This window comes from Struthio camelus, chromosome 30, assembly GCF_040807025.1.
Source record: "Struthio camelus isolate bStrCam1 chromosome 30, bStrCam1.hap1, whole genome shotgun sequence".
NCBI classification, from domain to species: domain Eukaryota; kingdom Metazoa; phylum Chordata; class Aves; order Struthioniformes; family Struthionidae; genus Struthio; species Struthio camelus.
Genome location: NC_090971.1, coordinates 4,320,554 through 4,329,474, shown reverse-complemented (window position 1 = coordinate 4,329,474; position 8,921 = coordinate 4,320,554). Strand labels below are relative to the sequence as shown.

General features: G+C 74.3%; 2 protein-coding genes across 5 annotated transcripts; both read right to left on the bottom strand.

Annotated features, from left to right (window-relative positions):
• Positions 1-679: 679 nt before the first annotated feature.
• PMVK (phosphomevalonate kinase) lies at positions 680-3,324 on the bottom strand. Of its 2 annotated transcripts, none has more exons than XM_068922441.1 (5): positions 3,188-3,324; positions 2,233-2,296; positions 2,008-2,160; positions 1,809-1,938; positions 680-1,642 (listed from the first exon to the last, which is right to left on the bottom strand). In XM_068922441.1, exons 1-5 carry the CDS (start codon positions 3,280-3,282, stop codon positions 1,506-1,508), a joined length of 579 nt encoding a protein of 192 aa, XP_068778542.1. In that variant the 5' UTR covers positions 3,283-3,324; the 3' UTR covers positions 680-1,505. The 2 variants fall into 2 exon arrangements, with proteins under 2 accessions (XP_068778542.1, XP_068778541.1); XM_068922440.1 differs by having other exon boundaries at positions 3,182-3,310.
• Positions 3,325-3,768: 444 nt separating this feature from the next.
• On the bottom strand, positions 3,769-8,800 carry PBXIP1 (PBX homeobox interacting protein 1). 3 transcript variants are annotated; one of them, XR_011136629.1, is made up of 12 exons: positions 8,647-8,800; positions 6,908-7,115; positions 6,715-6,811; positions 6,561-6,637; positions 6,329-6,482; positions 5,956-6,171; positions 5,858-5,881; positions 5,647-5,720; positions 5,426-5,548; positions 4,223-5,265; positions 3,924-4,141; positions 3,769-3,890 (listed from the first exon to the last, which is right to left on the bottom strand). XR_011136629.1 is itself a non-coding variant. In XM_068922328.1 (11 exons), exons 2-11 carry the CDS (start codon positions 7,079-7,081, stop codon positions 4,051-4,053), a joined length of 2,073 nt encoding a protein of 690 aa, XP_068778429.1. In that variant the 5' UTR covers positions 7,082-7,115; positions 8,647-8,800; the 3' UTR covers positions 3,769-4,050. The 3 variants fall into 3 exon arrangements, 2 of the variants coding, with proteins under 2 accessions (XP_068778429.1, XP_068778430.1); XM_068922328.1 differs by having other exon boundaries at positions 3,769-4,141; XM_068922329.1 differs by having other exon boundaries at positions 3,769-4,141; positions 7,022-7,115; positions 8,647-8,798.
• Between the last annotated feature and the right edge of the window lie 121 nt (positions 8,801-8,921).

Here is an 8,921-nt window from a genome sequence, read left to right as displayed (position 1 = left end):
GCCTCAAGCAAAGGCTGGAGATTAGGGGCAGCAGCCCGGGGTGGGAGCTGGCAGGGTCTCCGCTGCCCAGCCGGGGCCAGGACCCCCCACTGCAGGCACCGCCACCCCAAAGAGCCTCCCCAGGAGGGGCCCGGCGCACCCCAGGGCTCCCTGGCTCCGTCACCGCCGCGCACGGGCTGCTCCGCTCCACGATGGGGGAAGAGCGCCCGCTCCCAGGGCGGCGAGCCACCCGCTATTTTCCCGACAGCGGCTCGTGCACGGGAGCAGGAGGGGGCCGAGGGTCCCCCGCTGAGGCCCCGCTGCGCCCCGGCGCTGCGCTGGCCCCTCTCACCTTGGGCCGCCCCCCAGGACCGTCCTCCCCCCGCCCCCGTGCAGCTGCTGCGGGGACGAGCGGCCAGCAGGCAGGTATTAGGACAGGAGCCTTCTGCTTCGGAAGCAGATAATCCGCGGGGAATTGGCCGCTGCAAGCCTATTAAAACACAACACGAGACGTCCAGCTGTCGGGCCCTCGCCCAAGGCAGCGGGAATTAAACTGCACCTCACGCAAACCCCAGCTGGAGAGGCCGGAACAGGGCAGAGGCCGGGGAGACAGGACCCAGCCGGCGAGAAGCAACGGGACGAGACCCAAACGCCCCCCTCGAGGCTCCCACCGGTCAATGAGCGGCGGACGCAGCGCAGCAACGTGTCTCACCATCCGAGCTTTATTCCCGGGGCAGCCAACGGCCCGTGGCCCTGCAGGAGGGCTGGGAGGGGGACGCTGGCCGCCCCCAGCCACGGGCGGAGGGTCACCGAACGGCAGCACCTTTCCCCACGCGCCTGCCCTCTCGCCTCTACCCGCTGCCCCGGCAGAGCCAGGGAAGGCGCCGCGCCGCGCCGGAGCTGGCCTCGAGGGCGCGCGGGCGAGACAGCTCGGTGAGCCCGCGGGAGCCGTGAAGCAGCGCAGAGAAGAGCGGGGAGGCGGCGCGCCGCCTGCTCCAGGGTAAGGCACGTCCGCCCGCTCCGCGCGGGGCACGGGGGTCTGGGCAACGCAGAGGCGAGGTGCCCACCCATGACCCGGGGGGGACACCCGGCCCCCATCCTGCCCCGTCCGCAGAGGGGACCGGCGCGGAGGCGTGCTCCCGCCAGCGACGCAGGGCCGTGCCCGGCCCCGGGGCTGGCTAACGGGGACGCCGCGGAGCGGCTAACGAGGACAGAGACGCCCACCCACTGGCAGCAACGAGCCGAGCCGGGCACAGGCCACGGGCACCCTGCCCCCTGGCGGCACCGGGGACCACGGCCACCGGGACCACCCCGCTCCCGGCTCTGCTCCCAGCCCCCGGCACTGCCTGCACCCGGCCTCCCCGCAGCGCCCCCCCACCCCGGCAGGGGTTGGGATCAGGCTCAGCCCCCGCGGAAGCAACAGTCCCCTGCAACCAGCCTTTAGCAGCAGCCGGGGGCACCCCGCACCCCCCCAGCCCTCTTTGGTCCACGTCCCGCTGCCGCGGGCTCTCGCTCCGGCACCGCGGCTATAGCCGGCCGCGGACGGACTGCAGCAGCGTCTCCAGCTGGCTGTCTAGGGACAGCTCGTCCCCGTTGTTGGTGATGACCCAGTCGAAGGCCACCCCTTGGTCCAGGCCGCACTCGGACTCCGCGTCGTCCACCCCTGCGGAGGAGCGGAGCCGCCGGTGAGGCGCCCGGCGCGGGTCCAGCAGCAGCTGCCCTGCCCTCGGCTGGCACTGCTGCGGCGTCACCCCCGCAGGAGCTGCAGGGCTTTTCCTTAACCCGGGACGCGTCCCGACAAGCCGGGCTCTCGGGGACGCGCCACTCACCCACGACGAAGACCCAGTTCCTCCTCTTCCTCGTCTCCTCGGTGGCCACGACCCTGACGGTCTGCACCACGTCCCCGTAGACGTCCCGGAACCACTCCACGTCGGAGAGGCGCCGCGTGTCGCTCACCACCTGCGCGGCGGCACCCGTCAGCGGCCGCCCCCCGCCGCGCGCCCCCCAGCCCGGCCCGGCCCCGCTCACCCACACCGGCTGCGCCGCTCCCTCCACCACGATCCTGCAGAAGAAGCCGGGGTCGGCGCCGCGCTTCTCCTCGCCCCAGCGGATCATGTCCTGCCTGTAGGTCTCCTTGTAGGCGCTGGCGTCCAGGAGCCGCTGGAAGTCCAGGCCGTGCTCCTGCGGGGAGAGGGGGTGAGCGGGGCGCGGGGCCCTCGCGGCGCGGCACGGCGCGGCACGGCGCGGCGGTACCTTGGCGTACTGCTCCTTGAGGGGTCCGGACAGGCGGAGGATGGTGCACACGTCGGGGCCCAGCCTGCGGGAGCGCGGGCTCAGCCGGACGGCGCCGGCGAACCGGCACCGAACCGGCCCCCGCCGGCGGCACCCCCCACCCGGTACCGCGTCCCACCCCGGCGCGGCCGAACCGCTCCGGATCCGATCCGCCTTTCCTCGCCCTCCTCTGGGGCCGCTGCCGGCCCGACGCCCCGCACAGCGACCCCAGGGCCAGCCCAGCTCCCCCAGTACCGGCCCAGCTCCCCCAGTATCCCCAGTTCAGCTCCCCCAGTACCCCTAGTGCCAGCCCAACTCCCCTGGTACCAGCCCAGTTTTCCCAGTGTTCCCAGTACCTGCTCAGCTCCCCCAGGACCGGCCCAGGCCCAGCTCCTCCACTACTGACCCAGTTCTCCCAGTACCAGCCCCAGCCCAGGCCCAGTTCTCCCAGTACCAGCCCCAGCCCAGCCCCAGCTCCTCCACTACTGACCCAGTTCTCCCAGTACCAGCCCCAGCCCCAGCCCAGGCCCAGTTCCCCCAGTACCAGCCCCAGCCCAGGCCCAGTTCCCCCAGTACCGGTCCACTCCTCCCAGTACCAGCCCCGGCCCGGGCCCAGTTCCCCCAGTACCGGTCCAGTTCCCCCAGTACTAGCCCCGGCCCAGGCCCAGTTCCCCCAGTACCGGTCCAGTTCCCCCAGTACCAGCCCCAGCCCAGCCCCAGCTCCCCCAGTACCGGTCCAGTTCCCCCAGTACCAGCCCCAGCTCCCCCAGTACCGGTCCAGTTCTCCCAGTACCAGCCCGGGCCCAGGCCCAGCTCCCCCAGTACCGGTCCAGCTCCCCCAGTACCAGCCCGGGCCCGGGCCCAGTTGCCCCGGTACCGGCCCAGCCCCGGGCCCAGCTCCCCGGCGCCGGCCCGCTCCCGCTCGCGGTACCGGTACCGGCTCTGTATCTCCTCGGCCACGAAGTCCTTCCCCGACTTCCTCTTGCCGCTGAGCAGCAGCACGGCGCGCGGAGCCGCCGCCGCCGCCGCCATGGGCCCGGGGCGCACCACCGCCGCCCGGCCCGGAGGGCGCCGGCTCGGGGGTCCCGCCCGCCGCCGCCGCCGCCGCCCAGGGACCCCCCGGCCCCGACCTCGACCAGCCCCGGCGGCTCCCCGCGGCGGCGGGAGCGGGGGACGCCGGGCGTTGCGCTCCCCCCCCCCCACAGGAGAGGATGGGGATGGTACGGTCCGGAGGGGGCGTGGCCAGCGGGCGCCGCTGGCTCCGCCCCCGCGCGGGGGCGCCCGCGCCATGCCGCCCCCTGCAGGGCGGGAGGGGGCGCAGCGCCGAGCCCCGACGGGGCGGCCCGGCCCGGGGCGGGGGGCGCACGGCCCAGCCGGGACTCGCCCCGGGGCCTGCGGCCTCTGCCCGCCCCCTTCCCCAGTGCCGGCCCCTCGGGCAGCCCCCAGAACCCCCACAGCCCGGGGGGCAGCCCTAGAGCCCCCCAGCGCCCCCCGCCCAAGCCCGCACCAGCCACAGCCTTGCCCAGCGGTGACTTTTATTGCATCTACAGCAGTGCAGCATCACACAGGGTGCGGTGGTGCCCGGCCCGGCTGGGACGGGACAGGGGCACAGCCCGGGACTGTACGACCGCGGCTCCGCCAGCCCCGCCGACCTCCCAGCGCCGGCCTCACTGGGGGCGCCTGCCCCGCACAGGGGGCGGCGAGCCAGGCTGGGGGGGCCGCGGGGCAGGACGCGGTGCATCAGACAGGCGACTGCCAGGGGGCCGGCTGCCCCCTGCACACTACGCGGCCTGCCCGGCTCTACCCTCGCAGCCGGCCCTCGGGGTCCCGCGCGGGGCTGGCCCCTCCGTGCTGCTGGGTGCCCTTCCTGTTGCGCTCCTTCCTGACAAAGCTGCAAGAGAAGAGGGGCCGTGAGGGGGGTCCCGGGGCCCGGCCCTGCATGGCCCCCCCCGGGCACCCCGTCCCGGCTCACCCGCCGTCCCCCGCGTAGTGCCGCAGCACGAACTCCTCGAAGCCGTCGGCCGCCTTCTTGTCGCCCTGCTCACGCCGCGCCAGGTCTTCCAGCAGCTCTTCCACGTCATCCACGAAGTCCACGAAGCGCAGGCGGTCGTGGGCGAAGGTGCCGTCGGCCCCAAAGGCGCCCTCCAGCCGCGCGGCCAGCCCCGCGAAGTGCCCTCCCCAGCCCAGGCGCCCCATGAAGCCCTGCAGCAGCTGCAGGAACTGCGTCTTCTGCACCGGCTCCAGCGCGACCCCCAGCACCTCCCGGCCCTCCTTGCGGGCGCAGTCGGCCACCCCCGAGCAGCCCTGGGGCGCCCGGTACTGGCTTAGCGGGGGCAGCTCCCGCGGGCCGCGCTGGGGCGCCCCGTGAGACGCCTTCCCCCAGGCCTTGCCCGCCTTGTGCTCCCGCGGGGGTCGGGGGTCCTTCTTGTGCCCATGGGGCTTGCCCTGCTCCCTCTTCTCCCTGCCGCCTCGCTCGCCTGGCTCGTGGGGGACTGCCCCGGTGCCGTGCCGCTTGTGCCGCTTATTCTCCTTCTTGTCAGCTTTGAACGGCTTCTTCCAGGGCCTGGAGAAGGGCTCGGCCCCCGCCACCTGCAGCTCCTGGCCCAGCTGCTCCTCCAGGGCACTCAGCTCCTCCAGGAGCTGCTCGAGGTTCCCCGAGGCCCGTGCCCGCTCCAGGGCGCCTGCCAGCTCCTGCCGCACCGAGGCCAGCAAACCGTGCTGCCTATCCCCCTCCTGCCGTACCGCAGGCTCATCGCCGGCCGGGACGCCTCGGCCAAGGGACTGCTCTGCCGCTGGCTGCCCAGCCTCCGGGGCCTGGGGCTGGGGGCCACCGGGGGCCCCAGCGCCCTGCAGGCGCTGCAGCTCGGTCTGGGCCTGGCGGAGCGCAGCAGCCTCCTGCTGCAGCGCCACGCGGAGCTGCGCGTTCTCCGCAGCCAGGCTCTGCTGCTGGGCCCCGGCCGCGGCCGCCTCGCCCTCGCTCTTCCGCAGCAGCGCCTGCAGCTCTTCCTTGTGCGCCTGAGCGGGTGGAGAGAGAGCGGGCAACCGTGAGCGCCGGGGCCACGGCACCAGCACCGTGCCGGGGGGACCTGGGTGCATGGCAAGGGAGATCACGTGGGCGACCTCACGTAGGCAGTGCCACTGGGGCTACAGCACCCGGCTCTCCCCGCTCACCCACCTGCAGCTCAGCCTGCATGAGCCGGATGTCCTGGTTCTCCTTGGCCAGCCTGTCCAAGAGGAGGCTCATGGACTGCATACTCTGGCGGTCCCCAGCATCCGATGGGAGCTTCTGCGGTGAGTCCTGGGGCAGAGCCAAGATGTGACCCTGAGGGTGCTGAGGACGTGGCCTCCCCTTTGCCTGCTCAGCAGGAAGGCATTGAGCCCCCCCAGCCTGCTTACTGGGCCATCAGCAAGCAGCGGTGACTCCTGCGCTCCTTCTGCGACGTCCCGGGTCACCACGCTCTCCGTGGGGCCTGGCAAGGACCGGGGATGTCAGGCCACGTCTGTGTGTCAGGCTGCACCGCGCCCGGGCGGAGGAGAGGCCAAGCCGCCGGGGCTGATGCCAGGCACAGCCCCGTGGCAGAGCAGACCACGGTCCCCCTGTACTCACCATCTGCCAGGTCGTAGATGCCACCTAGGGAGAGGAACAGGCAATGAGGGAGGTGCAGGGGGCCCCCTCCTGCCCCTGCCCGGGGCTCCCTCACTCACTGGAGATGAGCAGCAGCCCCACGGCCACCAGCGCCAAGGCGCCCAGCAGGTACTTGCTCATGTTGAGCCCGTCCTCGTCGCCGACGTCCTGGGTGCCCCGGCACGGGGCAGGCCCAGGGCGGGCAGGCTCAGGACGGGGTTTGTGGACCTGCCGTCTCCGGAGCCCCTCCACATCATCGTCGCTGCTGGTGCAGCTCCCCTCCTCTGCCAGCGGCCCTGGGGTGGGACAGGGACCTCCAAGACTGCCAGCACCGAACCTCTGCCCGTGGGTCCTCCCCGCTGCCCCAGCATGGGCTCACTGCGCTCGGCACCGCTCACCCTGGCTCCAGCTCCACCGGGCTGGGCCGATCCGCTGCAAGATGAAGGGACTGACCTGCTTTGCGGGCGTCGGGGCAGGGTCTCGGCTCAGCATCGGGCTCCTCCTGGGCGCAGCCATCCAGGGTGGTGCTGTCGGGGGTGCTGGGTGCTGCAGAGCCGGCCAGGGTAGGCGCTGCCCCCGCAGTGGGGCCCGGACACTCTTCCGAGTCCTGAGGAGACAGACGCAGCGGGGCTCCCTCCGCCTGCCCCGGCCCCGGCCCACTGCTCAGCCCGGCCCCCGTGCTCACCTTGAGCTCGCTCTCCTCGGGGCCCCGGCTCTGGCCCAGGAAGGAGGCCTCGCCGTTCCCGCTGAGGGCGGCCGCCGCTGCGGAGAAACCGAGACTGGCTGGTGAGCGGCTGCCCTGGGACACGGCCCACCCCCTCCCTGCGATAACCACATGCCTGCCGTGTCCTGGGTGCTGCCTTCTTCCAACTCCTCATCCTCTGGCGTAGGGGAGGCCGATTCCTGCTCCGGGCCCATCGTTTCGACCGGCAAACCCTGGGAGCACAGGCAGCAGCCGACATGGTTTCCGCCCTGGTCTTGGAGCACCTCTCCTCCCGCGGCCCTGCCCAGCCCAGCCCTGCGGGTGCTTGCCTCGGCGCCGGGCTCCGGGAGAGGGCGAGGACACGGGGGCGCAGCTGGGGAGCTGCCCCGAGGCTCCCCCGGGCGCTGCCCCCACGGGGTCTCTCCAGCCGGGGCCACCCTCACCTCCGTGCCTGTCATCACCCAGCTGTTGTCCGAGTCCCGGGAGTCGGATTTCTCCGCCATGCCTGCTCCTGCCTGAGGACGGCCCGGAGCCCACCTGTGGGGACAGATAGACGGATGCTCACCCCGCAGCCCAGGCCTGCCCCCGCTGGCCCACGGAGACGCTGGCACAGAGGGCTCCGACCCCTCCTCTGCCCGCCGGGACGGCCCCGGCACGAGGCTCAGGCTGGGCTGATTTGACTGGCAAAGTAGATTCGTGAGCAGGAACAAAGAGGAGCTCAGAGGAGAGCTGCGGACTCTGCACTGTGCCAAGCCCCACGCACCGGGTGGGACCAGAGCAGCGGCCAGCCCCCAACCCCTGCCCCCCAGGCAGCGACCCCGGCATCCGAGCTGCTCCGACCTCTGCCGAGGGGTCGAGGCGGCAGGGCCGGCGGCGCTAGCCCCGGAGCCGGCGAGAACTGCCTCGGCACACGTTTAGCGCTGCCAAAACGCTCGTCTTCCCTCGGGGAGACGCGCTGCCCCCGCGCTCCAGGCTGGCGGCTCGGCGGCCGGGCGCGTTCCCAGAGGAGATGCCAAGCGCCGGGGACGGGAGGGGGGACAAGGCGGGACGCGGCGCCCGGGGCCGGCTGCTTGCTGGGATTCTGCACATTCCCGGCACAGCTGCGGAGGGGCCCGGCCGCCCCGGCCTGGCACCGGCCCAGCAGCGAAGGTGGCGAAGAGCCCTGGGTGCTGCAGGGGGGGAAGCGGAGAAGGTCCCAAGGTGACAAACAGCAGGAAAGCCTGCGCCTGAGCCCAGGCCTGGCCCAGGGACCGTTGTCTTTGAGGGCTTCCATCTCAGCCCGGCCCTCCCCCCGATGCGAGACCACCCCGGGCAGCGACCCCAGTTGCCAGCCCGGGGCAGCGACCCTGGGAGGTATTTTTAGCCGCCCGTGATGCGGGCCGGCAGGTGGGACGGGGAGGAGGTGGCGAGGCCCGGGCGCCCGGCTCGAGGCCCTGCGGCCGCCGCGGTCCCCGCCGGGAGGAAGCGCATCGCCGCACGCGGAAACGCTCCCCCGGCAGGAGCCCCGGTGGCGGGGGCGGCCGGAGCGCTCGGCGGGGACCAGCTCCCGCAGCGCGGGCAGCACGCGGACCCGCGGGGCCCGACGCCACCGGCAGCCCCCGCCCGGGGAAGCCCCGACGTCCGGGCCGCAGATGCGGGCACCTGCTCCGAGCCCCGCACCGGGGCTGCCGCGCCGCCGCCCGGGACCCGGCAGCGCCCGGGCTCGGCGGCCGCAGCCGGGGGCAGCGCCGGGCCCAGCTCCGCGCCGCCGCCACCCTCCTCCCGCAGCGGCTCCCCGGCGCCGTCCTGCCGGGCCCGCCGCTCCGGCGGCGCGGGGACGCTTCGCTCCTCAGGCCCGGGGCGGGGGGGAGGAAGGCGGACGGGGCCGGGGGGCGGAACCGGGCCGGTGGGTGGGGGGGTGGCTGGGGCGGAACCGGGCGGAGGGCGGAACCGGGCCGGTGGGTGGGGGGGTGACCGGGGCGGAACCGGGCGGAGGGCGGAACCGGGCCGGTGGGGGAGGGCGGTGGCCGGGGCGGAACCGGGCCGGCGGGGGTGGCCGGGGGCGAAGCGGGCCGGGGCCGGGCGGTACCTGGCGCCGCTCCCGGGGCCGATGTCGCGTCCCGGCGCCTCGCGGCAACTTTGTATCAAACTCCGCAACTCGCTACATTCGGGAAGGGCCGCGCACGTGACGCTCTTGGCCAATGACGGCGCGCGGCGGCAGGGCCGGGCCAATGGGCCCGCCTCTGCCCGGGGAGGCACGTGGGGCGCCCCGGGCCCCGCCAATGGGACCGCCCCCGCCGGGGGGGGCACGTGGGGCGCCCCGGGCCCCGCCAATGGGACCGCCCCCGCCGGGGGGGGGGGGGC

What these genes read in the sequence shown, in the direction of transcription:
- PMVK (XM_068922440.1), bottom strand. Translation starts at nt 3,282, where the DNA reads ATGGCGGCGGCGGCGGCGGCTCCGCGCGCCGTGCTGCTGCTCAGCGGC. An exon ending in GAGATACAGAGCCGGTACCG is followed by an intron (nt 2,297 to 3,181) that starts GTACCGCGAGCG and finishes GCGCTCCCGCAG; the next exon opens with GCTGGGCCCCGACGTGTGCA. An exon ending in GAACTGGGTCTTCGTCGTGG is followed by an intron (nt 1,643 to 1,808) that starts GTGAGTGGCGCG and finishes GCTCCTCCGCAG; the next exon opens with GGGTGGACGACGCGGAGTCC.
- PBXIP1 (XM_068922328.1), bottom strand. Translation starts at nt 7,081, where the DNA reads ATGGCGGAGAAATCCGACTCCCGGGACTCGGACAACAGCTGGGTGATG. An exon ending in CCCCGACGCCCGCAAAGCAG is followed by an intron (nt 6,172 to 6,328) that starts GTCAGTCCCTTC and finishes GTCCCACCCCAG; the next exon opens with GGCCGCTGGCAGAGGAGGGG. An exon ending in CACTACGCGGGGGACGGCGG is followed by an intron (nt 4,142 to 4,222) that starts GTGAGCCGGGAC and finishes CTTCTCTTGCAG; the next exon opens with CTTTGTCAGGAAGGAGCGCA.